General features: G+C 50.2%; 2 protein-coding genes across 9 annotated transcripts in view; one reads left to right on the top strand and one right to left on the bottom strand.

Annotated features, from left to right (window-relative positions):
• HABP2 (hyaluronan binding protein 2) overlaps positions 1 to 6,929 on the top strand; it is a gene marked incomplete at both ends in the record, with an annotated part of 35,925 nt that extends 28,996 nt beyond the window's left edge. Inside the window, 5 exons of the mRNA XM_079900121.1 lie at positions 1,405 to 1,645; positions 2,052 to 2,194; positions 2,900 to 3,034; positions 4,407 to 4,552; positions 6,765 to 6,929. Of these exons, the coding sequence (XP_079756247.1) occupies positions 1,405 to 1,645; positions 2,052 to 2,194; positions 2,900 to 3,034; positions 4,407 to 4,552; positions 6,765 to 6,929 (830 nt within the window). The remainder of the gene's footprint in view (positions 1 to 1,404; positions 1,646 to 2,051; positions 2,195 to 2,899; positions 3,035 to 4,406; positions 4,553 to 6,764) is intronic.
• Positions 6,930 to 7,347: 418 nt separating this feature from the next.
• The window catches only part of NRAP (nebulin related anchoring protein), a 75,096-nt gene continuing 55,014 nt past the window's right edge, over positions 7,348 to 27,429 (bottom strand). For 7 of the 8 annotated variants that reach the window (XM_079900617.1, XM_079900618.1, XM_079900619.1 and 4 more), the window contains 10 exons: positions 26,123 to 26,221; positions 24,116 to 24,220; positions 23,665 to 23,772; positions 22,505 to 22,816; positions 16,901 to 17,005; positions 15,996 to 16,094; positions 14,263 to 14,367; positions 10,905 to 11,012; positions 8,169 to 8,300; positions 7,348 to 7,621 (listed from right to left, as the gene is read on the bottom strand). In XM_079900617.1, coding sequence (XP_079756743.1) covers positions 7,517 to 7,621; positions 8,169 to 8,300; positions 10,905 to 11,012; positions 14,263 to 14,367; positions 15,996 to 16,094; positions 16,901 to 17,005; positions 22,505 to 22,816; positions 23,665 to 23,772; positions 24,116 to 24,220; positions 26,123 to 26,221 — 1,278 coding nt within the window. In that variant the 3' untranslated portion in view covers positions 7,348 to 7,516. The remainder of the gene's footprint in view (positions 7,622 to 8,168; positions 8,301 to 10,904; positions 11,013 to 14,262; positions 14,368 to 15,995; positions 16,095 to 16,900; positions 17,006 to 22,504; positions 22,817 to 23,664; positions 23,773 to 24,115; positions 24,221 to 26,122; positions 26,222 to 27,429) is intronic. The other variant, XM_079900622.1, reaches the window with a different exon arrangement.

Genomic DNA, 27,429 nt, shown 5'->3' with positions numbered 1-27,429 from the left:
GTGGCTGTCTGGAGGCCCGGGTAGTGGGGAGGTTGCAGAGCCATAGAAAGATGTTCCTGGAACTCCCTCTCTGTCCTACCCCTGTCCTTCCACAACTCCTGCTTTACCATTTGCCATCCCAGTGGCAACCCAACTGCCCAATCCTCTGCTCCCCTCTCGGGAGGTCGAGCAGACTTGGATACATTTGTAGACTCAGGCTTCCCGACTCCCAGTCAGTGCACTCAGCAAATGTTGAACGATTGCTTGCTGGGTGCCAGGCGCTATGCCAGGCCTTCAGTGTACAGTGGTGATCAAACGGTGGCTGGGTCTCCACAGCCTCTCGGGACACAGCATGGACTGAATTCCAGCCTCACAGTCTTCCTGCCTTGCTGCCTTAGCCCACCTCTCCACCCACGTCTGAAGCGATGCACCCTCCCTCTGCTCAATGGAATTACTTCCCTGGACAGTTTCATTTCTGTGCCTTTGCTCTTATGGTCACCTCTGTCTGTAATACTGTGTCCCATACCCGCTCTTGTTCATATCCAACCATTCTTTGAGAATCAACCCAAGTAACCACTCCTCCAGGAAGTCCTCCAAGATTTACCAAGTGAAATATTACCTCTCCCTTCTTACAAACTGCATGGAATAGATTGGGCACCATCCATGCAACACTTGCTGCTCTCCCCTTTGCATGACAGTTATGTGTGCAAATGTCTTCTCTCCCCCGCTCTATTTCATCTGAATATCTTCCCCTAGGCACCAAAAAAGCCTCCAGAATATATGTGTGCATTAACAAATAGTTAAATACATACCCAGAGATGGATTTATATATCTATACACACATTTTTTATTGAAGTATATTTGCTGTACAATATTATGTAAGTTATAGGTGTACACTACAGTGACTCACAATTTTTAAAGGTTGTACTACATTTATAGTTATAAAATATTGGCTATATTCCCCCGTTGTACAATATATCCTTGTAGCTTATTTTATACCTGATAGTTCATACCTCTTAATCCCTACCCCTGTCTTGCCCCTCCCTCCTTCTGTCTCCCCACTGTTAACCACTAATTTGTTCTCTATCTGTGAGTCTGCTTCTTTTTTTTGTCACATTCACTAATCTGTTGTATTTTTTAGATTCCACGTATAAGTGATAAACATTTTTTATATGTCTGTCTACATGTCAGAATAAGAAGGAAAAAGCAACATCTTCATCATTAATCCTATAGACTCGCTTTGTATTAATCAATGTATTCCACAAATGCTAACTGCACACGTGCCTATCCTATATGCACCAGTATAGTCTCTTAGCTCTGGACACTAGTTAAGCTTCCGGATGCAGAGCCATGCCTCTGACAAGGTCCTTCTGAGGATCTGTAGGGAGGGTGAGAAGTGTGCTTTATTTTTCTTGTGCTTCACAGATGTTGCCCACGCAGAGCCCCTGACCAAACTTCCCGAGTTTGACTCATGCGGGAGGACTGAGATAGCAGACAGGACGGTCAAGAGGATCTACGGCGGCTTCAAGAGCACAGCGGGCAAGCACCCATGGCAGGCGTCCCTGCAGACCTCGTTGCGACTGACCATCTCCATGCCCCAGGGCCATTTCTGTGGGGGGACGTTGATCCACCCCTGCTGGGTGCTGACTGCCGCCCACTGCACCGAGTAGGTGCCTGCTGGGAGCAGAGGTTAGGGTGGCTGCAGTCTCCAGGGGTGTTCTTCTCTCCCCATCTGAGCAGCATCTTGGCAACTGTGGCAGGACCTGGGGGTCGGATCTTGCTCCAAGGGCAAAAGGATGTTTCCTTACAACCAGATAGAAGAGAGCTCCCATGTGTACAATGCTCACCACGTGCATTACATGTGTTATGACATGCAAGCCTCAGAACTAGCTACTTAAAGACGAGCAGGAGAGTTCTTTAGCAAGACCGTGATTACAGATGGGGATGCTGAGGTGTGAGCAGGTCAGCTTATCTGTCAAAGGTCACACAGCTGACCAGGAGCAGAGCCAGGGTGTGGCTCCAGGCTCTCAAATTCCAGGGCTAGTTCCTGATCATCTTACTTTCCCTTGTAGCTTAAAAGCCAAATATCTAAAAGTGGTGCTAGGGGACCAGGACCTGAAGAAGACAGAATTCCACGAGCAGAGCTTTGGGGTGGAGAAGATACTCAAGTACAGCCACTATAACGAAAGAGATGACATTCCCTACAACGACATTGGCAAGTCTCCTCTATCGTGGCTTTCCCATGGGTCTTGCCCTGGGTGGGTTTCTCTACTGACGGAAAGCTGAGGTCTGGTTCTAGAAGGTGCTCTTGCCTTCTTGGTCCCTCATAGACCCTGTAAGGTAGAGCATTTATTCCAGAGTTTTTTAGTTCTTCAAGGTCTGTGTTAGCGTTGCAGATAAATGTGCACAAGTTCTTAAATTGAGGGGAAGAGATGCTAGGAACATTGCGTTGTGGCGAGAGCTCAGCCTTGAATTAACAGCTGGCTGAGCTTCAATTCCCTCTGCTGTAAAACGGGCACACTGATGTACAGTCTCCACTTCCTGTGTGCTAAGTGACGTGATGTTCATGTATCCCCATGCACACCTGGCACCTGGTAGGCAATGACGTACTCGATCTGCCTCCTGCTTAGTTCTGTCCCCTATCTCTCCATTCACAGACCTCTCATTCTTTCTGCTTCCTCAATATCGTTTTTTCCCCCTTAAAGCCTGTTTTTTAAAAAAAGGATTAGAAGTAATTTAAAACTCAGCCTGAAGTGTTATTACTCCTCCGAATTGAAAGTTAAAAGAATGAAATGACCAAGGGAGAGTTCTTTTAGGTATTGGGAATGGGGCTTTGCTAGGTCCACCTTCCAATCAAGTTGAAGCTGATGCTTCTTTGACAGAGAGGATGTCACTGCCCATTTCCCCTTTCTCTACCTAGCTTTGCTCAAGCTAAAGCCAGTGGACGGTCACTGTGCTCTGGAATCCAAATATGTGAAAACTGTATGTTTGCCTGATGGTCCCTTTCCCCCTGGGACTGAGTGTCACATCTCCGGCTGGGGTGTTACAGAAACAGGTGAGTCTGGCCATGCATTCTCCTGAGGCCCAGGTGAGTTACATCCACCAGACAAGAAAGGGTTACACTCAACTGCCCTCCTGAACTAGATATCAGTGTTATATTCAAAATGTATAAACCAAAGAAAGAGATTGCCCCATCTCTCAAGCTCCAGTTAAATCTCATCACCTTCAAGGAGTCTTCTCTGATCTCCATATCTGTCCTTGGCCCCAACCCTTAGATCTCTGACTTTCAACAAGCCTTGATCCTGTATCCATGGAGAACTTTTTCCTTTCCTAGGTACATTGGAAAGAGGATAAATTAGAAAGAAGATGGATTTTGGAGTCAGACAGACTTGTATTAGGTTCTTGGCTTTGTCACTTGACTTGGACAGCTGAGTTTCAGTTTCCCAATAACATCCTAGGTTTGGAATCATGATAACAAGAGATGATAGAATTCTCCAGAGATATTCATTAAGTCAGCCCCTGGAGGGCAGGGACCAGGTTTCATTCACCTTTGACTCTACTACGGTGCTTTGGTCAAGGCTCTCTACATAGTAGCATTCTATAAATTTTTGTTAAATCAAGCTATTGATTTATCTCTAGGATTTGGTCTGATCTTAAAAAGTAACCAAAGGGCTACTTTTCTTATAGTACTGACAAGGTTACATCCTCTCACATATGAAATTCAGAAGTGTATATCAGGTCTCTCTCAAATACTCAAAATAGATTTCTCTTCCCCCCAAATCTTGTTCCAAATAATGGAAAGCAAGAATCACTTTAAATAGGCCCATATTCATGAAGAAAGTGAAATGTAATATACACATTTGTCAGAAGGCTTCTGGGAAAGAAGATTTCTGATAGATAATTAGATTTAGGGTTAACCAGGAAACCTTTTTGTAGCTAACTTCACTGGAGTCCATGTAAACCTTTCAGCATCATCATGCTGACGAGAGCAGATTCGAAGAACAGAGGTTCTTTAGGCAAGGAAACGTCTGCTCTGGGAAGCAGGCACTCTAGGTGATCAACCAGGGCACTTCAAGTGTCATGAAGTCTCTACTACGTGCAGCCCTCTGTCAGGCATGGGAAATTAAAAATAGGTTTAAGACACCATCCCTGCTTGCCCAACCTCGCCGTCTAGCTGGGGAGACAGAGGAGGGCATAAATGATTCTGCCGCATGGGATAAGCACAGCATTGAAGGTCTGTAGAACCATCGTGAAGGCTGAAAGCAGAGTCCCCAGCCCTGAAAGATGAGGCTGCTCTGCCCATCTCCTGTAAAAACCCTTCCTGCCAAGCTCAGGTCTCGTGGCCCTCTTCTGACTGCCGCTGGCTTCTGGTGGGGCAGGTTCCAGCCTGGTCTCTACAGTGGCAACCTCCTTTCTCTGCCCCTTAGGAGACGGGTCCCACCAGCTCCTGGACGCCAAGGTCAAGCTCATCAGCAACACTGTGTGCAACTCCCGCCAACTGTATGACCACATGATCGATGACAGTATGATTTGTGCAGGAAACCTCCAGAAGCCTGGGCAAGACTCCTGCCAGGTCAGAGACTCCAAATGGTACTTGAAGAAGGAGGGGCTGACAGGACCTTACACCGGGCACAGAGGGCCCTTAGAACCCTGGGCTGGGAGGTGGGTTCAGAGACCCACTTGCCATTAAGCTAGAGGGGACACGTCTGTCCTCTGGCAAATCTGAGTCCACATCAAACCAGGACGACTCAGCATAACCACAGCTGTCACTTTGCCCACATTGTCCAACTTAATTCTCACAACCATCTGGTGAAGGGGATGTCATTATCACCGTTGTACAGATGCTTAGAGAAACCATCTTGGCCTATAGCACCTGGGTGGCAAGTGGCAGAGCAGGAATTTGCTGCACTGTGTTTAAATGGCCTCAGGACTGTGCAGCTTGTCTGCAAATCCCAATAAGCAGGGGACAGTCCCAAAGCCCAGTGCTTCGAAGGAGAGAGATGAGACGCCAGAGAATTCGCAGTAATATTGACTAACCGTTAGGGTTTAAACGTGTGTGTGTGTGTGCGAAGGGGGAGGGTGACTTAACCCTAATAAACTAATTGGCTGAGTGGCTTCTCTGTGGCCAGAGCCAATTTAGAACCTGCCTGACACCAGCCCCCATAGAGGACTTTGGGGGACCAGCATGGGCACATTCAAATCTGAGCTCCTCCCTACAAAGGGACCCAACAATGATCTCCCAGCCTTGAGCCCCTTTGGGGATGGGAAATCACGGTCACTCTCCCCAGGGTTTGTGGCTGTACTGTGACCCTCTGCCCCTTCCCAAGGAGCCACAGATATCCACCTAATCAAAGGAGGTGTGTGGGCAGATGGCATTGATTTTCCCTAGGTCCCTAGAAGACGAATAAGAAAACAGATTGTTCAATTCCCTAGGTATTTCAAGGGCTTCCCTTGTAGGCTTTAAAAGCAGATGGTCATGGGTTTGAAACCTGCTTCTGTCCTTTACTTTGTGACCTTTATCAATCACTGAATGGCTTAGTCAGCTCAGGCCTCTATGACAAATTACCTTAGGCTTGGTGGCTGGCTTAAACATCAGACATTTATTTCTCACAGTCCTGGAGGCTGGAAGTCTGAAATCAGGTGCCGGCATGGGCGGGTTCTGGTGAGGACCCTCTTCCAGGTTGCAGACTGCCAACTTCTCATTGTGTCCTCACATGGTGGAGAGAGAAAGCTAGTTCTCTAGGGTCTCCTCTATAAGGGCACTAATACCATGCATGTAGCCTCCACCCTCATGACCTAATCACTTCCCCAAAGCCCCACCTCCTAATAACATCCCAGTGAGGATTAGGCTTCAGCATATGAATTTGGGGGCAGGGGGACATAAACATTCAACCCACTGCACTGAAATAATTCTCCAACCTTAAGTGACTAACCTATAAAACGGAAAGAGTGTATGCATAAAATCAGCAGATGGTGGCTAAGATTGAAAGAGACAATTCATTAAAAATCCTACCAGTCGTGGTGCGCAAGCAGCAGTGTGTGTGTGTGTGTGTGTGTGTGTGTGTGTGTGTGTGTGTGTGTGTGTGTGTGAGAGAGAGAGAGAGAGAGAGAGAGAGAGAGAGAGAGAGACCATCATCATCCCCTCCACCTAAACTGGGGGGTTAATATGAACCAGGCACTGTTCTACGTGTTTTACAAACATTAGTCCTCACAAGACCCTCAGGGTGGGGCAGGGGTTCTGTTACTATCCACGGTTCACAGTGTGAGAAACCGAGGCCCCGTTGGCCAGCAGGCAGTAAGCCTGGTTTGGAGCCCAGCAGATCTAACTCCATGGACCGTGTTAAACATCAAGGTCACGCTGCCTCTGAGCCCCATCCTCCTTGCCGTGTGTGTGCCCTTGTGGCCCCTGGAAGGGCTCTATCCAAACAGGGCACCTCTCAGCCTCCGCCTGAGGGCCCCTTGTAGTACCTGTATCACTAAGAGTCATGGCGGGTCAGGAAGTAGGGCTGGGCCTGGCACTGGGCCCCGGCCCCATGGCTTCTCTGACTCAGGAAGCCCTCACTGACTCAGGACGTAGGTCAGTATTTGTTTCTCTCCCTTCAGAGCACTGCGTCACATGAGGCGTTGGAAGAGCCTTGTTGCTACCTTCCCCAGGGCCGGCCAGCAGTCTCCCCCCTTCCCCCCGGCATCCCCCGCCCCCGCCCCAGCATCCCCTCACGGAGGGTGGGGCTGCCTCTGAATGTATTCCTATTCACAAAGCTGACTCCTGCGTCTTTTTCCCATAGGGTGACTCTGGAGGCCCTCTGACCTGTGAGAAGGACGGTACCTACTACGTCTATGGGATCGTGAGCTGGGGCCTGGAGTGTGGGAAGAAGCCAGGAGTCTACACCCAAGTGACCAAATTCCTGACTTGGATCAAAGCCACCATGGAAAGCGAGGCTAGCTTTTGAGGTGTCTTCCAAAGCTCACAGCCCATCCTCCTTGACACCCAGCCAAGGCGAGGCCTCACGGGCAGCCGTGGACAGCCCCTGACGCCTCCGAGCGTGCAGGCTCTAAGCAGAGACCACTGCTGCCCAGCCTGGGATGCCCTGGACCAGCATGGCTGCCACCTCCTCAGGCTCCTTCCTGGGAAACCCAGAAATGAGAGAATCAACCTGAAGTATATGATGTTTGCTTCCCTTCCAACAATTGTAGCTTCTAGAAAATCAGTGTTCATCGACTGCCTTCACCTCGGACATTGGCAAATGTGAGATTTCAGACGGCTTAGCGTCAGCGGGGGTCACCTTTACATCTTTATTCCTCATCCCAGACACTCAAGGCACGCAACAGGGCCACCCACTTCTAGGTATCCGACAGAGGACCAAAACACAACATTCTCCACCCACTTTCAGAGAGTTGTTATTTTAATAAAGGAGGATCGGAGCATGGGCTGGGGTGCTGTTTTCACAGTTGGCCCCAACTGAAGCCATGTATGTCCCTGGCGTGCAAACTTCCTCTCCAGCTTCTCTCCCAAGAATCCCAGGCGGACGCCGCCCACTCACAACGGCAGGGCCTTCCTCCTTTTGACGTGAAGAATCTCGGTGGCATCTGGGTTCACATCCCCCCTCTGATCATCTCCGGTCTCTACAGCCTCCTGCCCCCCCTGCAGAAATCAAACACACCTCCCTGAGTTAAGACGAACCTTCTGTCCTGCTCCCATAGGACAAGCTGTCTAAAATGCTGGCCCTCCCCTTCCTTTCTCCCTCCTCCGTCCTCCCCAAGAAGAAGGATCCTCAAGGCAAGAAAGAGAGAGAAGTAAAGCCAATCTCTCATTTAGACGTGGCATCTTTCTTCCGAACAAAGTAGGGTTCAAAACCCAGACTGTTGTAGCCAGCAAGTCCCTGACCCCTTCCGTGAATGTAACGAGCAAACAGTCAGCACAGCCTGGGCTGCTGCGGCTGCTACTGATGTAGCCCTGGCACGTTTCGTCTCCGAAGAACTAATGGCTGTGACTTCAGAGAAAACCCTGCAGGAAGTTTAACCCGGGTGTCATCCTCCTGGTCACCTCAGACCCATGAAATTAGGCGCCTTGCCTGAGCTGCATTTCACACGTCTTTAGAGCCGGCTGACCTTTGGCCAAAAATAAAGTTTGAAAAGAAACAATGAGTTTGCCTTTCCCCCGTGGCCTTGCAAGCCAGCCCGCTACTCACGTAAGCTCCCCGGAGACCCAGGCCCCTCGCGTTGGCCAGCTCTGCAGCCCGCCGAGCCATTTCCACTTTGTAGGAGCCAGGAGGTGTCCAGCCAATACCTCTGGTCAGGTTCAAGTCTGATTTGTACTTAACCTTGGGGGAAGGAGGGAGGCAAGAGGAATAGGTCAGCAGGGTTTGGGGGGAGGCTTAAGAAGCCTGCCCTGGAGAATATGCTGTCCGCGAAGCCCCGTCAAGGGAGGCAATGCAGCTTAAGCAGGAGCTCCCTGGCATCGAGGACCCTGTGTGCTGGGAGCTGGGCCAGCATAACGCTGTCCTCTGCATCTTTCCATTCAAGTGATGGGGCTGTAACGGGGGTGGAGGGTCAGAGACCTGGCTCAAGGCCGAGCTCCCATGTTGACTTGCTCTGTGGCCTTACGGAAGTCCTTTCCCTGTTTTGGGTTTCAGTTGCCTCCCAGAGAAAGGTCACGGTCCAGGCGACTACGAAGATCCCTTGGAAAGACGGCACAGCAATCCAGAGCTGTGCTCTCACATCAGACCAAATGGGGCTCAGATCCCAGGCCCGCCACTTACGTGCCACGTGATCTTGAGTTTGTTACTTCACCTCTCTAAGCCTCAGGTTCCCCATCTGTAAACTGGGGCAGTGATGGGCTGGTTGTGAGAGCTATGTGGCACGGCGCTCAGAAAGCATTCGGCACAGAGCCTGGCCCACAGGAAGGACTCAGTACGTTGCGATTCCTGTCATTTCTTCTGGCACTATTGAGTTAGGTCTCCCGGGTTCTATCTCAGCCCAGGTCCTCCCTGAAGGTAACGTGGGATGTGGGATTCTGGCCATCTCTTATGAAGAGGCCCCAGAGGCCGGGCCTCGGCCAGGGAGCGAGGGCAGCCCACATCGCTCTGCAGCTGGTGGGCCTTCTCGGCAGGCTTCAGGCCGGCTGCTCTGGGTCGCAGGAGGGCTAGGGCAGGGGCTGCCTGTGGCACACGCTGCTGGCCAGCTGCTGGCTCCTCGTGGCTTGGAGGAAGCCAGGCTGGTCTGGGCGGCCGTGGAACTGGGACCGACTCTTAGCGAAGTCCTTCCTGTACTCATTGTCACTCTGGAGTTTGCTGACGCTGAGGAAACGCTTCATCCTCGGGTCGTCGTGGATGCTGCAGTACCCAGTCTGCAGGCCCCGGTCCCGCAGGAAGGCCTCTCCGTACCGGGAGTGCAGGTCAGAGATGCAGAGGGGGGTCATGGGTGCCCACCTCCCTTCTAGGACCAGTCCTCAGGATCTCAGCAGGAGGTTCAACCGTGGGTTAAGGGCACAGCTTTGGATTCAAGTAGACCTGGGGTCTGGATCTCCCTCTGTTGCCTACTAGCTGTGTGGCCTTGGGTCAGTTACTGAGCCTCTCTGGTTTCTTGGTTTCCCCACCTGATAAAATGGGAGAATGAACCTCCACCCCACGGGACACTGAGAGGATTCAGTGGGGGCTGAGCTTCACGTCTGGCGCAGGCTCAGATGCCCACCGAGTGCTGGCTGATGATATCATTGCTGCTGTAATGGTTAATACTCCAACAGCAAGAAAAATGTGTCCACTGTCTCAGTAGCCGCTCATCCTTTGATTCTTTCCAGCTTGCAGGGACCCAGTCCAATGCTCCTCAAACCATCTATAGTGAAGGACAGGATTCATTTTGTTTCGATTTTTAAAACTTCCAATCTGTCAAAGTCCAATATGCGGTCCTCCTGCCTGGGATCCGTATGTAGCGGTACCAGGTACATTCGACAACACGTAAAAACTGGCCTCTACTCTGCTCAACCAGAGAAGTCCACCAGTCACAGGCCTGGAGGTCATGACGTCCAATTGCTAAGAACGTTTCTGAATGCTTGCTCTTGATTTCTATACTTATCTCACTTTGGACCAGTAACAAGCCACTCGTGAATGATGACGTATCTAGTTAATGACATCTTCCTATTCAGTAAGGGAAGCGGCCGTGTTTTGTCATGTTCTGTGCATGACACTATGAATCCTTTGGTTTCATCCCTACATCAATCCTAGGAGACCAGTATTAGATGTCTATTTCATAGATGGAGATATTTGAGTTCAGAGAATTTAAGCAACTTGCCCAAGACCAGAGAGCCAATTCCTAAGTGACTGAGCCAGGATTTGAACTCAAGCCAATCTAGGGGGGAAACCCAATCTCTTTCTATCCCATCACAGTGCACTTCAGCTAAAAAAAAATAGTCCCTCAATGGAAGGTCAACAAATCAATCATACGTTAATTGACTTCTAGGTACTGTCCACATGCGTCAACCTTTAAGAGTGCCTCTCTCTTTTTTTTTTTTTTTGGCGGTACGCGGGCCTCTCACTGTCGTGGCCTCTCCCGTTGCGGAGTACAGGCTCCGGACGCGCAGGCTCAGCGGCCATGGCTCACGGGCCCAACCGCTCCGCGGCATGTGGGATCTTCCCGGACCGGGGCACGAACCCGTGTCCCCTGCATCGGCAGGCAGACTCTCAACCACTGCGCCACCAGGGAAGCCCAAGAGTGCCTCTCTTAAAACAGAGGGAGTGGGAATACAACCCTCCCCAATTCCAAATTTCTGGCTAAGATGCTAAAAAATAAGGCCAACTTTTTTCTTTCATTTGAAATATTTGTTCAGTTTTGGTTCCCGGTGGTTTGCCTTTCAACAGATCTGGGAAAACCAGAGCAAAACCTATCAGTGAGAGAGAGAGAGAGAGGAGGGAGAGAATCTGAGGTCTTACGTCACTGGCAATCTCCCTGGATGCCCGGGCGGTCTGGAACGGGATGGCGTCCAGCCTGAAGTCATAGCCACCATCCCGGGTCTGTTCCCAAGAGTTTCTGTAGACTTTCTAGTTGGGGAAACAAAGAAATGAGTGAGCGGGGAGTGAGTAGCTCCATGTCTGGAATGCTGCTGGTTCTCAGTGGGAGCGGCTCCTAAACACGCACCCTCTGTCTTGCTGGTGCCCAGAACGGCAGAGCCCATGGTCCCACATCCATCCTGAGGACTTCCCCAGCTCCGGCCACAAAGGGCTTCGGCTCTCAGCCCCCAGCCTGAGCTTCAGGCCCTGCTCTGGTGGGTCTTGGGGTCTGTGGGTCTGGCTCATTTGCTATGTCCCACTGGTACCAGGTGCCCCTGACCCCCTTCCTTCTGTCTTTGCTTTTACTTTCAGCGTTTCAGGTTTGCAGCCTCTAGATGCCAAAACTCAAAAGTTCAAGAACCCCGTTTCTTCCCACACGCCGAAGGTTCTGTTCCTTGGGTCCTGGCACCCACGTGTTCACTGGCTCCACTGACTTCCTGGGGGTCCCTGGGCTACCTCTGATGCCACGTCACAGCACCCCTATGAAGCATGCTGTATCCCACACGCACCCCTGGTGCCTGCACCGAGGTAGAGCCTTCCCCTGAATTAAATTGATCGTCAGGAACCTGCCCGAGTTCCTGACCCCCGTATTTCACATCTTCCTCTTTCATTTTTTCCCTTTTCAAGTTGTTCTCACACACCCTCGGGGAGTCTGTAATCACATCCTCTCAGTCCTCAGGTAGGCCCACATCACCGATGGAGGCATCAAAATCTCCCGTGCCTTCATGTAGCTAATTTTTTTTTTTTTCAAGATAAGGGAATGGCTCCATGAAAGGAGTCATCTGGAGATCCCAGCGGAAGGCTGTTCTTTATTCCGCCACAGAGAAGGGAGACAGCAGGCGAGGCACATCACCAACAGATGACAAAGTGACAGCCCCAGAGCGTGTCGGTCTCTCGCTCATTCCCAGAGCCAGGGCAGGCGAGGGGGCCCTTGGAAATAGAGGTCAAGGCTGAGGCTCTGTTCTACAGGGGATTCGGGGGATTAAGCCCAGGAAAAGTGGCAGAAAAAAGCCAAGTGCCCTCACGCCACCCCACAACCGGGCCTGGAGCTAGAGGGGACCACGGAAAGCTTGAGCCAAGCGCGGTGGGGCTCATCGTTCTTCCCTGCCGCTGTTCGCCACCTCCACCTTCATCGCCGCCTCCGGCCCCAACACCACAAACCAGGAGCCAGACGCCTATTTTGCTCAACCAATCATCGCTGGGGTCATCACCTTACGGACAGATCACAATCAGGGCCCAAAGGATTAGATTTCCTGGGTCACCACTGAGTTTAGCCTGGCTGGACCGAGAGGTATGAGGAAGGGGAGGGGCATTCAGACAATGACAGACCAACCAGCCCCTCCAGCGTTACGCTTCCCGTTCTGATGGTCCCGCAAATGTTAGACTAGCAAATAGAGCCAAAGCCCTTATCGTTCCCTGGAAAGGGGTCTGCTGCGGTGCCTTCCTAATGAGCGCCCCCGTGCCAGATCTGGGCTAGGGAATGACACCGGTCCATCCACAGCCTCAAACTCCGAGGTCACCCCGCTCCGGTGTTCAGTGCATCCCAGCCTCTGAGGCTCTGTAACTGAGGCCCAAATCGGGGTGCTCCCCGAGGTGCTGGACCCCCGCCTCCCGTCTCCCTATACACTAGTTGCTTGATTGTCATCACTTCCTCCCCGGGTTTTTTTTATTCTGTTGAGGTTCTCGCCTTGCCACTGGGAGCCTTTAGACTTCGCAGGCTCTTTGATTTGGAACCCTGGGCGCTCCTCTTCTTTATCACAGTGGGCACAGCTTTGCCCTCATCCTCACACATTAGAGTCATTTGATTCTTTAGTTATTTCGGCTGCCTTACACATCTCAGTGGCTTTCTTTGCCCAGGAAGGTCACCTTCCCTCCACATCATCCTCACAGAGCACTTGATCCAATTGTGCGTATCCTACACGCCCCCGAAGAAGTGCTCTTTCAAAAGAGGTCCATGAGTTCTCCATACCCGCGTGCCCTGGCGGCTAATTTCAGCTCCGGAACTCGGCAGACTGGCATCCCTCGTGGGAGGAGAGAGGCTTCTGCCACCGGCCTGGGGTGGCTGTCCTCCTTAAGCTGGGCCCCAAATGGACTGGTAGTTTTATCCCAGTTTCCAGGGCAATGGGCCTCCAATAGTTCCTCTAATGGGGGCCTTGCCTTCCCACATCCTTGCAGCATTAATGAGATGGATGTTTTGTCCAAGCTCCGCTGAGGGGGAGGTCCCGCTTCCCCAGATGGAGGTCAGCCCACCAGAGCTGCTGTTCTAAAATTATCCCTCGCACAGCCCTCAAAAGCATCAAATGGTCATAATAACTCATATTTACAAAGCACCATCACATTCACTGTGTGGGATCCCACAGGGCTTTACAAACGCAACAAACTAATACACACGCTAACTAGAAGGCGCCTCTCGCCAGCCCCCTGTTGATCTTCACGGAGCCCCAGGACACAATGGCCGGGCCAGGGCGGGAAGAATGGCCAGACTCTGGGAGGCCCCGCGCTGCCCCAGGCCGACACACTCAGCCTGTGTTATTCTGATCTGACAGCCTCTTTTGATTCTGCCGCCTCGATACCTGTTATCCCAGGATCACAGCTTTGCTGGTAGAGCGGCCGCCTATTCTATTACAACCAGGGGCCTCCAACCCCTGCCAACAAGCCTGGGTTTAGGAAACAGCATCTCCGTGATGCATGCAAAGGGCACACATCCAAGGGAAACGGACGTGTTGGGGTCCACAGCCTCACACACAAAGGAGCGGATTGTGTTCGGACCAGATGGACTACAATTGCAGCATCTTTCTAAACTGCAGAAAGCAGAGAAAGCGTCACTTTGTCTCCAAACTTACACTGCTCTGAAGGGCTAAGGAGAGGTGTCCAAAGAACAAACAGAGCAGGTGTCTACACCCGCGGGGCCAGGGCACCGGCAACACTCCTCTGGCCGTAACCCAGCACCTGACCGAGGTCTCTGGAGCCAGGCCCAGCATTAGGATTTGAGAGCTAGAAGGACCACAGACATTGGCTAGCACAGCTCCAGCCCCATTTTACAGCTGGGAAACTGAGGCCCAGCGAGGAAAGTGGCTCAAAGTCACACATGTCACTTGTCCCACTCTCAATCCACGGTTCTTTCCACTCCCAGCCTCCCTTCCTAGGACCTTCTTTTTTTTTTTTAACAAATAAAATCCCGTTTGGGCACAGATCATTTACAGAAACAGGCACACACCGCATGAACCTCTGGTTCACTTACGTCGCTCAGATGCAGCGCGTTGAGGCGGGCTCTGGTGAAATCGGGGTGGTCGGGGACCAGGGTGTATCTGTGCCGGGATTCGGCATCCCCTGACCTGTACAGGCGCTGCGGGGAAGAAGGCTCACAGTAAATGGGAAACCGCACTTGCTGCAGCCAAGGTGAAGAAGGGGCCGATTCCCGTTCCTGCCCCTCCCACTCAAGGGACCCCATACCCTCGCCCCAGGGCACAGAAGCCCATGGAGAGCATCCCTCCAGAAGCCACCCAGGAAGGGAGGGGCCCATGTGGCCAGGGTCAGGCGGTGGCGGGGTTGGTTTTTTTTTTTTTTAAAGAAGATGTTGGGGGTAGGAGTTTATTAATTAATTAATTTATTTTTGGCTGTGTTGGGTCTTCGTTTCTGTGCGAGGGCTTTCTCTAGCTGTGGCGAGCGGGGGCCACTCTTCATCGCCGTGCGCGGGCCTCTCACTATGGCGGCCTCGCGGCCTCTCTTGTTGCGGAGCACAGGCTCCAGACGCGCAGGCTCAGTAATTGTGGCTCACAGGCCTAGTCGCTCCGCGGCATGTGGGATCCTCCCAGACCAGGGCTCGAACCCGTGTCCCCTGCATTGGCAGGCAGATTCTCAACCACTGCGCCACCAGGGAAGCCCCCGGGGTTGGTTTTAAATAAACCCTGCTTAAAATATTCATCAAGATTTGCTCCAAAAGGGTCACAAACCATCACCCTGGCTGGCTGTGCCTGTGTGTTTCACAAACAGCATAAGCGGGTGGATATTTCAGAGAACCTTTGCAACTGGGCATTGCTCAAGCTTTTTACTAGTGACAAGATGCCTCCATACCTCTGCTACTTAACACTAATAGTAATAATAAAAAGACACAACAGCTGAAAAGTCTTAAATGCCTTAATATCTGTTCAGAAGTGTGACGTTTTCACAGTCCACCCTGTGTCCCAAGAAGACACAATTTTAAAACTCAAGCTTTATCTTAGTTGCTATCTTTAGGGCAGCAATCTAAGAATTGCAAACAATTTTAGGAAGGGGTTGAGTCTCATCCTGTTTTAGAGAGGAAATATAATATTTAATATTTCAACCCTTTCCCAAATTCAATTTGGGTTTTGCAGATGTGAACTGGTCAGTACAACATTTGGACTCTGTGAGCACGGGGCAGCTTCGTCAGTGTGCAAAATCCAATCCCTGGACAATTTCAGAGAAAAAAATATATATGTAACTTCCTAGTCTTCGAAATTAATACAGGAGAGAGGAAATGGGGCTAAATCATGTAGAGGGTAAAAGCAGAAAGAAGCTTTGATATAGCCGGTTTTTCTTTTCTTTTTTCTAATTGGCTTATGTTAAGCTTTTAATTCCATTAACATTTATCAACAATTCAGATGTATCTGACCTAGTGTTTGGTAAGGGATCATCAATAATACTTAGTAGTATTATTGTTATGATTATGAGTCAAACTAGAGACATTTATTGAGGACTTGCTTGTTCCGATACTTGCTAAAAGCTTCACGTACTTTTATTTATTTAACCCTCATTTAATTCACTCAATCTTATGAAATCGTTGCTATTATTACCCTCCTTTCAAATAAGGGAACTGGAGTTAGAAGACATTAGAAAACGGACCCAAGATCGCCCGGGGAAGGGACAAAAGGTTTGCCCTCACAGCTTAAGCACTGACCACTGCACAGCACTACCCACTCCTGGGCCTGGGATGAGTGAAGAGAAAACACCCACCTCATTGCAATGCATGTAGCTGTTCTTGGCATGAACTAGGTCTGGAGAGTCAACCACCGTGGTGAATTTGATAGTGTCTGGTTTTTTACGGTATTTGGTCTATAAGAGAAGGACCGAGATTCTCATGAAACAATCAAACACCACATGCACTCTTCTGAGTGCAGCTTCACCCGATCCACTCAGTACCAAAGGCGCCAATGATGTGACTGGAAAACACGCCTCTCTTCTCGGTGGGCACCTCACCAGCATACGGAAGAGATCCAAGCTGCCTCTGCGATAAGGAACATCTTCCGGGTATTTACATTCTTGGAAAGAGAGGCTGCAAAATGCCATAGCTCATCGCAATAAAGGGAGGGACCCAGCAACAAGGTGGCCCTGCTCAGACCCTATAAAAGTAGGTTCTGTTATTAAGGAACTGAAGAAAGCAGTGGCACCCTCAGCGAGCTCCCAGGGCAAGAATCTCTAGGTCATCAATATGGCGGGGAGTTCAGGGAACGTAACCATCTCTGTGCAACTTTTAACAGCCTCTGAAGTCAGACGACCCCCTGACACTGGACTCTGTGAGTAAACTCAGGAGATGGGTGGCAAACCCTCTCCCTGCCTCCCCCAAAATAATGGGCCAGCTTAGATCACAATTGTACATTAACGCCTCTCTTGAGAATCTTCTAATGCATCACCCCTCTTTCACTGCCCGACTGGAACATGCCTTTAACTCCCCAGCAAGTGAATTCACTGGGAGGGAAATCTTGTTCTGTCTCGGGTTTTGGCTGCAAATGGCCCCAGAGAAATATCAGGAGTCCAGTGGCCATGGGGCCCTCTTGGGATCTCCAGTCCATCTGCAGTTTCCCTCGTCAGGAGGAAATAAACGCCAGGTTGCGTCTGTGGTAGAGTCAGATTAATGGTACCTCGCTGATGAGCTCTCCGGCTTTCTTTGCACTCTCTATCTGTGGGGAACTCAGCGCCAGCCATCCTGTCCCCTTCATGCCCATCAGGTCTGATCTGTAGTGCAACTGCAGGAAGAAAATCATTGGCTTTTATCAGGAGAGGGTCGAAGACTGTGGGGCATTTGTAAAAATGCTTCATCGCAACATTTCAACATCTTCATTCAGGTGCGTTCTGCATGCCATCGAGTCAAACTGTTTGAGTTTGTGCACTCTGTCCAGAATCAAATAACGGGTCCAGTGTACGATACAGGAAGGTCCCACCCGTAAACTGTCTGGATTTGAAGCAGAAGGTACTGACCTGCGGGAACGATCCCTAAGAACGACCTGAGATATACACCCCAGCCCACACATCAGCCCCCATCATTTTGTTTCATTCTGGCAGTGAGGCGATTGACCGCCTGCCTAAACAGAAACGTTTTTATACACTTTCAGTTGATCAAAGGGCTTTGAGCTCTGGATCAAACCTGCTGTGACTCGGAGCAAATCACTGTACCAAAATGTGACTCAGTTTCTCTCTGTGATACCTGAAGGTCATGACAACCCCTCTGTTCTCATGAAAACACCTGAGAGTCCTGAGGGGTAAAAGCCACTCTATGTGTTAGATTTGTTTTTTTCTTGCGGTGGTTGGGGGGAGGGGAAGACGATTACAGCAGGACTCTCAAAACTGGAACAAACCTGGCTACACCTGGAGAATGGTGTGCAAGCCATTTTACTCTTTCTGTGCCTCAGTTTACCCCTTCTCCTGCTTCTACTCATGATTTGCTTATATTGCACAAATGGGCTTAAGGTTTATCCACCTTCTTCCTTTTAAGGACTCAAAAGATCAGGAGTACAGCATCAATTCTGGGGAGAAAATAGTAAGTACGGTTTTAAGACAATGGGTCCGTAGTAGGTACGGAACATGCAACTCGCAGCCTTTAACACCTGTGTATACAAAAGGGAAACTTAAGGCATCAAATGAACTCAGTTTTGACATTTTCCAAACAAAACAAAAGACAGTGGGTCTGATTAGGAGTCTCCTAAAATGTTAAATCTAATTACCATGCTTTGATCTGCTCACCATTACCTACGAAGAGACAGCTGCTTTTCTTCCTCTCCATATGGAAATTAGGCATTTTTAAAGGTGGAAAGAGACTCTCTAAGGAAATCTGAAATTTGGATCTAAACGAAGTTGCTAGCCTTTCTCTAATTTAGATATAAGCTCTGCTGTAACGCAAAACACCCACTCCTGAAATCAGCCTTTTCGGCCTTTTTAGTTTTCTTTCATTTCAGGAATCACAGTGCCCCTCACAGCTGGCCTCAAAGAGGGTCCGTTTCTGATCTACTGTCTGCTGGTTAAGGCCCCTGTGCAAATTCCACTCTGCTTTCCAACTGGTGCAGGGAGACATCACTCAGGTCCCAGAGCACGTTTCAAAACCCCATGTCAGTGAGATTGCTTTTTATACCGCGATCTTTCAGTCTACACCGGCAAAGCTTTTGCCTTCCACTCTGATAAAGAACAGAGAAAATTGGATAAATTTCTAAGTTAGAGAGAATCATCCTACAGGGCCTCTTCACAGCCAGGCCTTGCTCCTTTCATAAGTGAGATGAAGCGGGGGAGCACGCTTTCAACTTGCCTTTTGTGGAGCTGAACAGTGCGAGCGCAGGTGAGTCAGAAGGCAAGATGCAGGTTCCCCAAAGATCTGACTGCGCCTTAGACTCTCTTATAAATGAATTGTCTATTGATATTTCTGCTCCCAGCCCAGCTTTGACTATTCACGCAGACCCTAAAAACAACACGCCTGCCCCAGACTTCACGATAAAACAGGGAGAGAGAGGAGGGGAGTCAAGGAGAATCGGCCCAAAGACGGTTTCAAAGAAGGATTCTAAGATAATAAGAGACCTTCTCAGGACGCCCAGCTGAATTTGGCTTCCCCACATGGCAGCCTCACTCTTTGCCCTTGTATATACGAAGGCCTAGAAGCCACCTTCGGAGTCATACGCGGGGTTTCCCGGCACCCCTATCCTGGAGCACAGTGTGGCAGACACACGAGCTGCAGCTTTCAGCCCCCGAGTTCTAACAGGAATGACATAAGCAGATGCACCTAGGAGGTGGCCAGGGGAAGGGGTATATTCGTCATATTAATAAGAATCACCATAACCACTACCTTGCTACCTTGCATAGGGTGTGGTTTGCTTCAGACTCATTATCTTATTCCGCCCTTGTGCCATTCTCATCTACAGAACAATGTCTGGGTTTAAATGTTTGTTCGGATTCTCAGAAGAGTTACCAGCTGCTGTCCTGTGGGGATGCTGCATGGGTGGTCCTTAAGAGAACACTCGGGAGCCAGGGCACCTGGGTTCCTAATCTAGCCACCAGGGGGAGCCAGAGAGCACCGAATCCAGAGTCGGGAGCCCAGAGCCCCACTCTGCCTCTTACTAGCCGTATGGTCTTGAGCAAATCATTTCCCTGCCGGCTTATGACCCTAAGCAAGTTACTGAAGATTACAGGTGCCTTAGTTACCGCAACTGTAAGAATGGGAGTAATGCCAGTTCTTACCTAGATACTACATGACATGGTTCGCGCAAGATATTTAAACAAACGCCTGACCCAGGATAAGCATTCCATACTTTTTAGGTATTGTTATTGTTGTTGTTATTTGTGATGGTGGGGAAACTGAAGCTAGGAGAGCTTAAGGAGTCTCCTGAGGCCGGGTAGCCATAAAGGACGGGGCCAGGACTGTCCCCTTGACTGTCCCTGCTTGTTCTTTGCAGGATGCCCTGCAGCCCCCGCGTGAGATCACGGAGGGGAGTGTGCACTGGCAGATTGGGAAAGACTAAGAGGTGACTGAACCAGCACCGATTCGTGGTGGAGCGTGGCCTGGGCGGAGCACACGTCTCAGATACATCCCTGAGGTTAGCATGACTTAAGCCATCACGGCCTTGAGGACCTTCTCCCCAGGGATGAGCCCCTAGTCCCACAGCATTCTTTCTGGCCTGGGTGGAAGAGGACAGGAGAAATGGCTGAAGGCTACTGAGGGCTACTGTTCCTACCCTAGATTCTGCTGAACTGAGTGAGCTCATATGAAGCCTTTGTCTCCTTTCGCTATAACATAACCACATGGAATTGGACTTTCAGCGATGACTCTGAGAAGACTAAAGCCTCAGAGCCATCTGTGGACACTGTGCGGGGCTACTGTTCACACCATCTTAGAGTCCAAGACCCCCCAGTTTAACAAACCTGAAGTTTCAAAACAATGCATGAAGCATAACACAGTCATTTTTCAACTAGGCAATAATTTCTCAGCACACATCATTCTAATACGTCTCCCATTTGGTAAAGTGTCAGTCTAAGATTGCCAGCTAGCGCTTCTTGGGAAGGACCCTCTGTCTTAGTTTGTTCTTCCTCTTTGGCTTTTTTTTTTTTTTTTTTTTTTTAGTGTTAAAATATCCTTTCATTTCAGAAGTAACTAATATAAATGGTAGTCTGAGGTAGGGTTTGGTTTTTGGTATTGTTCCTTACTTAGTTAAACAGTCTGACATTATGTTGATGTCAGCATTTTAAAAAACATTAATCTATGAATCCTGAAATCTGAGATCACCAATTAAATCAACCTCTTTGCTTTTCCAGTGGAGACATGGAGGCCTAGAAAGCCAAGTGTCCGCGGAAGGACTGCCAGCGAGTGACGAAGCTGGGCTTCCAGCGTGGCCCCCGACCTCTCCCCGGTGGCCTCTGTAACTTCCTCAGGACCTGTCCTGTCCCGGGAGGTTTCTCTTCTCCCCAGGAATAGGCCACCGACAAGAGGGTCCCGGGCTGGGCACCAAGTCATGCTATGAGTTCTTCGTGGACCTCAGGGTGGCCTTCTAGCAAGCGGAAGGCTTTCTAAGTGGGTCCTGAGCTGTGCTTCAGTGACCACGTGCCCCGAGTGGGGACCGATGAACTCACCCTGCTCTACACTCTGCTGGTTGGTGCCCAACACGATACTGCAGTTCCAGCAGATCTCGAGGCATAATTAGGTGACCCTGACGTTCATTAAGTCACATCATCGTTGTCACAATTAGTCATCCGTTAGGTGTTTACAACACTCTCCTGTGCAATATAACCAAACTAGAAGCAGCCGCTTCCCTGAAGGCCACCAGATTCGGAAGGCTTGGTGGAGAACATAGCCCGAAATGCTCACACCCACTGGCGTGTTCCTGCAGACAAGGCACCATGCTCAGTGCCTCATATAGACCAGCCCTCAACTGAGAACCGGGTTCTCAATCGGGTGAAGATTTGTCCCCCGGTGCATTTGGCAATATTTGGAGACATTTTTGATTGTCACGCTAAGGGGGTGCTGTGGGATGTAGAGGGTAGAGGCCAGGGACACTGCAGTGCACAGGACAGGCCCCCGTGACAAAGCATCCAGCCCCAAAGGTCAAAAGGGCCTGAGCTGGGAAACCCTGATATGGATGATAAGGACTGATGTGACCACAGTCCCTTGGGCTCTGCTCTAACGTGAGAGCGCCTTCCTCCTAGGGGAGCCGCGGGGCTGGGGAGACGATGCACGGACGCCCGCGTGGTGCAGAGCCTGCCACGCGCACGTGCCTGGTAAGTGCTGACCGTGACCACATTTTCACCGCGGCCCCGGCCCGGCTGAGGGAGCCGAGGCTTGGAGTGGCCTGGGACTGACTCCAGAGCCTTCCACCACGGGGGCAGTGGCTGGCGCTACCCACCTACAGGCTTGACGACCTTGCGTGGGCCAGGACCTCCTCTCTCTGGGCCTCAGCGTCCACACCTGCCTCGTAGGAAGCGTGACTCCCCTGCACCAGATGGCGGGAGGGCTGGGAGTGTGGGCTCTGGAGGCAGTCCTGCCTCGGCCCCTCCCACGCGACCTCGCCTGTGAAACAGGAGCAGCGACGGCCCCCACCCCAAAGTGCGGTAGCGAGGGTGCCGGCACCGGCAAAGCAGTCGGTGGGTGTCAGCTCTGGGGGCAGTTCTTCTCCTCGCCTCACCCCCACGCCTACTGCACACAGTCTAGCCCTGAGCCTCTGTCTCGGACCCCATCCCCATCCCCTGCGACAGCCTCTTCACCCACCCACACGCTTGCTTCACTCCAGCCTCAAATACGCTGAGGCTGCTGCCGCTCAGGGTCTTTGTTCAAATGTCACTTTTGCAGTGAGAGCTACCCTGACCCCCATTTAAAGTCGCACACACACTCACCCCCCCGACCCAACTTCCCCGCCCTGTTGGTCTCCATCTGGCATACTACACGCCTCACTTATACTTTATCTCCCTCCCACAGAACGGAAGCTCCGTGACCCCGGGAGTTTTTAGACTCTTTTGTTGACTGTTGTATTTTTAGCCTCTTTTGTTGACTGCTGTATCCCCAGGGCCTTGAGGGATGCCTGCCACATAGTAGGTGCTCAACAAATATGTGTTGATTGATTGAATAATTCCAACCATTCCAACCTAGATGGCACAGACCAAGCAAATCGTTTGGGGGATCCGAAAGGCTAAGGAAGAAGCAGAGATTTACACGCAGGCCTGGTGGGAGGAGGAAGGTCGGGGACTGATGTGTGATCCGCGGACCCCCCCGCTCCTACCTCACTCTGCAGGGCATGAGCTTTCTTGGCCCAGGCCATCTTCAGGTCCTCGGGCAGTGCCGTGAATTCGTGGCACCGTGTCCTGTAGTCGCGGTCGCTGGCCAGGGCCTGGGCCTTCCTGGCGTGGACCAGGGGCACCATGTCCATGGGCAGGTGGCACTGGGCTCTGTTGCCCGCCGCCTCCCTCCTGTACTGAAGCTCACTCTGCAGCCGGCCCATCCGCTGGCAATGCTGGAGCCGGGGGTCGTCTCTCACACTCTGGGCCCCGATCAGCCTCCCTCGCTCCTTCACAAAGTCGTGCCTGTAGAGAAACTGGAAGGTGGGGGACCAGGCGGTCAGGGGCTGGCATTTGGGACGCTTACATTTCGTTTATGCGTTTTCCTTGCAGACTGTAAGAAAATCACCTGTTCTTACACTAGGAGGAGATGATTATAAGCAAAACCACAGTGAGGCTGGCCTGAGAGCACGGCTTCCTCCCTGGGGGAGGAACAGTGGAAACACTGCTCCCTTCCTCCCATCTAATTAAAACCAGATCCTTAGAACCAAAGTGAGGGGCCCACTCCCCTTACTTGTCCTGTGCCCAAAAGGAATTTATCAAAAAGGGTAAAAGAGAAACTTGTGCTTTATCCCCCTGCACTTGACAAAACATCAAACCCCAAAGACAGGATCCATTTATTTGAAGTCTACATTTTCTGCGATTTGTTTGTGGGAAACAGAAAGTCACCTTCATGTCCCAAAGCTATGGATGCTATCAACAGAGTGGCTGAAACACAGCTGAAAATGCTACCGCCGACGCGGGAAACGACAGAGAAGCAGAATCACAATCTCTACTGCGAGTTCTCTTTCTAATTCTGGGTGGAGTTAGAAAACGGACAGTTCACACATTACGGGGAGATCGTTGCCTAGACACTGCAATTAGAAATAAATCGTAATCTTCTTCCTGCTAGAGACTTTTGCCTGCATTTAGCTTCTGATTAACAGGGCCTTTCTTTCCCTCTCTCCGTCAAAGAATCTCATTCATAACTAATATATTCTGCAGGTGACATCCTGTCTCACATGCTGCTAGATTTGCTTTAATTCAGGAAAATCAGCCGTAGACATTGTTTTACATGAAGTTAACAGAAATTAGGCCGGATGGAAGGTCATATCATTCAACTCACATCACTGGCTATATCTCCAGAGACCCGAGCCGCCTGGAAGGGGAGGGCGTCTATTGTCAGCTTGTAGCCTTGAACACGGAGATTCCGCCAAGACTCCTTGTATTTTGCCTACGGTAGGAACACATGTAGATCTTCTTTAAAAAAAAAAATTACATGGCTCAAAGAACAAATGCTACCCCCTTTTATTTGTAGCGTGGTGTTCCAGAATCAATTCCTGACAAGCAAAAGCTTTCGATTTTGCCAAGAAAATCTCATTAGCACCCTCTCGGAAGTGGGCTCTGACACGCAGGTATCAACACATCTGTGTAAGGTATATTTCACATGAGTGTCTACAGGATACATTGTTTAAAGTTTCTGTGAAAGTCACCAGGGTCACTGTTAGGTCCCATCACAGACACAGACACATGTGGCCCTGGAGCACATCTCCACCTCAGCAACGGGAAAGGCTTACATCACTCAGGTTGGCTGCGTTTGTTTTCGCTCGGACAAACTCGGGCAGGCCCAGGGTCATTGTGTACTGGTGTCTCGCGTCCTCGCCTGCTGCTTTATAGAGGCGCTGGGCAGGAGAAAAAAAAAAAAAGGCAAGAAGGTAAGTGCTGTGCATTTCTGCAGGGCTGGAGTTCCCTCCTTTGCAATTGGGAAATACGTTTGTAAAAGGCCATTCGCTGGGTCATGGGTACACCTTCAGCCTGGAGAAGATGTTTTTTTTCAACAGAGATAGTCCTTAATGAGTCAAATTGAGTGCTGTGAAAGGAATGGGGAAGAAACTGCAAGTTGCTTGTGATGGGGTTCAGGACACGTTACCCCAATATATGGTACCTTGGCATAGTGCGTATTTTAAGCTGAAGGAAGCTGGAAGCAGCAGGAGATGGAAGACCTCTCCCTGACCTTCTCCCCTCCTGTGGGAGCTGCCCTCCCTCTGACACAGGGAAGGAACAAGCTCATCTCTGACCTCGGAAGGACCGAGAGGCATTTGAACAAACAGACCTCGCTAAGTGTCCCCCAGTTCCCTGCCCTTAGCTCACCCCCTTTTGCCCCACACATTTTCCCACGACCGTCCACTCTTCATCAGACCTAGAATAAAGACGCTCAGGTTTAACCGTCCCTCCCTCCTGGACTCCATTTCCTTGTGAAGACTCTTGCACCACCTAAAGCCTATATTATATACATTCGTATGCTTTTCTCTTGTTAATCTATCTTTTGTTACAGAGCCCCAGCCGACAACCTAAGATGGGTAAAAGAAAACATATTTTCCCCCTTCCCTATACTTTGCTCAATAATAGGCCGAGGGAAGAAAAGCACCTTTAAGAATACTATTGTGGTTCTTCCCATTGCAGACTTTTTTTTTTTTTGCTGAGGACACAGTGTAAAGACAATACTAGGATCTGGGAAATTTAGGAGAAGCTCTGCCGGTTGGAAGGGAGGTTCCCAAACCCCAGTCTGCATCCTTTACTAAAATCCCGGGATCCTGCCACGGGCAGACTCACACCACTGCTGCGCTGCACGGCCTCAGCCGTTGTGAAAACATCTGCTCTCGTGATTAGAACTGGATCTGTGGTTGCTGAGTCCTCCAGGGCCAGAGGCCACTGCAGGAGGCACTGTTACCCCTCAGCACCCCAGTGACAAAGCAGGCAAGAAAGGTTCAGTGGGAATTTTAACTTGATCATGTCACGCTACACAGCCCTTTGGATTTTCTTATCCCAAGCTTGGAACTAATGTGTAAAGACCCAAATCTCCACTGACTTGGAAAAGTTAGAGTCAGAAGGAGAATTTTAAAAACGAAATTTCATTCTCTGCCAAGCTCACTCGATATTTCAAACTTGTCAGAGGGCCACTAAGAAGAAGTAGAGCGGGAATGATGATTTTATGGAGTGAGATTCTTTCCCCTGGGACCCACCCCTCTGCTAGAATATTAAAATGATAATTGGGTAAGTGGTGAGTGAGAAGAGGAAGCAGAGAACTAAGAAGCTTGGCAAACATCACACTGTATCACTGTCCCCGGACAACCACAAATCCTTCCCATCATCATCATCAGAATGACAGTGGAGAAATGATGAGCCAATATGTGCCCAGCTAGAACAGACGAATGGCAGCCCAGCACGTCTCCAACTTTAACGTGCAAAGGAAACCCGTGAGGATCTTGTTAGATGACCATGTGGATTCGGTGGGTCTGGGGTGGGGCCTGAGGTTTGGTATTTCTAACAAGCTCCCAGGGGATGCTGATGCCGTCGGTCCGTGACCACATTTGGGGGGCGAGACGACAGACTAAACCAGATTTCTTCCTGGGCCTTTTTTCCTTCTGGAAACTGTTGAGGCTCCATCTAATGACATTCTTTTCTTTCCATGCAAACACCCATCCTTCCCGCGACCCCCGCCAATCCCACAAATATTCACACATATTTTTTAGCAATCCAGCAGTTTTTAAAAAGCCCATCCCAAAGCCGTCCGAAGATTTTACCTCGTTTGTAATCTGGTTGCTGAGTTTTGCATGAGTGAGGCTGGGAGTGTCTGTCACGGCCGTGTACTTGAATGACTGGGGATGCTGACGATATTTACTCTGAGCTCACACACAAGAGGCAATAAGAAGACAAGGTAAGAGGCAAAAGCAGCAGAAGAACATGCTCATTAAGCACTAGCTATAAAACCTCGTTTTGCAAAGGCTGCTAGTCTGTGGCCCAGAATCCAGTCCGTCCCCTGCTCTTGTGACCTCAGAACCCAGTGGGATGAAGCAGCAGAGAGGAGAGGACGGATGGAATCAGATACTTATCAATGGGAAAGGGAGATCTAGTCCTTTGCTACGAATGTGAACACGACTATAGAAATTCACGTTTTGCTCCCAAATTTCCTTTGCTCGCTGGAAACCCTGGGCTCCTCAGCTTTGGGGGGGTACCAGAAACAACCGTGCAGCTTAAAATAATGCACATGCCTGTATGCCACTCCAGGGGATGGGATTCAGTAAATCGTCAGTGGGCTCTGTACTTTGTTTAAGTTCCAAAGGGGATTCTGATGCACCATGAGGTTTAGAAACCACTCGCTTTAGAGATTTCATTGGAAAAGCAAAGCACAAAATTAAATCTCAACTCCCACAGTGAGGCCAATTCCGCTTGCTCAGAGCTTCTAATCAATGCGTGAGCCATTCTGAGGCACCCAGGCTGGACGCTGATCGCCTTTTGCTTGCAGTGCCTTCCATTATGCCTATCTACCGTGAATGGAAATCCCAGAGCCCTCCCAGGGGTGGGCAAGATTCCTCAGGAGTTCAAAGAGCTTAGAATTCCAGACTTCGGTAATTTACCAAGAAGTTACCACCAAGCTTATAGCCACCATTTCATATACAGCCGCCAGAGAAGCACAGGGCTTAGATTAGTGCTGACCCTCACAAAAACTAAATGAGAGAGGTCTGAGCATTCCCATTTGACTGATTAAGAGGTTGAGGCTCAGAGAGGGCAGGTGACTGGCTTGAGGTCACACAGCAAATGAGTACTGGCCTGCAATTTCAGTCACTACATGTGTCTCCAAAGCCCACCCTCTTTTCATTGTACCACAAGCCACTCTTCAAAGGGACCCTAGGAAAGTACATCTTAGGATCCAGCAAATAATTCTTATATGTTAATATAGGAACTGGCTCGAGATCTGCAAAGCTATCTTAAACGGCATCCAGTCTGAATGGAGAAGGGAGTAAGGAGAGAGGCTGGGTGAGCTGCCACTGCTAACAGTGTAGCATCTAACTGGCTTTAGTAAGAAACAAACAGATTGTTGTATAACCTC

The sequence above is a fragment of the Stenella coeruleoalba genome, assembly GCF_951394435.1.
Source record: "Stenella coeruleoalba genome assembly, chromosome: 16".
Taxonomy (NCBI): domain Eukaryota; kingdom Metazoa; phylum Chordata; class Mammalia; order Artiodactyla; family Delphinidae; genus Stenella; species Stenella coeruleoalba.
The sequence above is the reverse complement of the archived record's forward strand: the minus strand, read 5'-3'. Positions and strand labels throughout refer to the sequence as shown.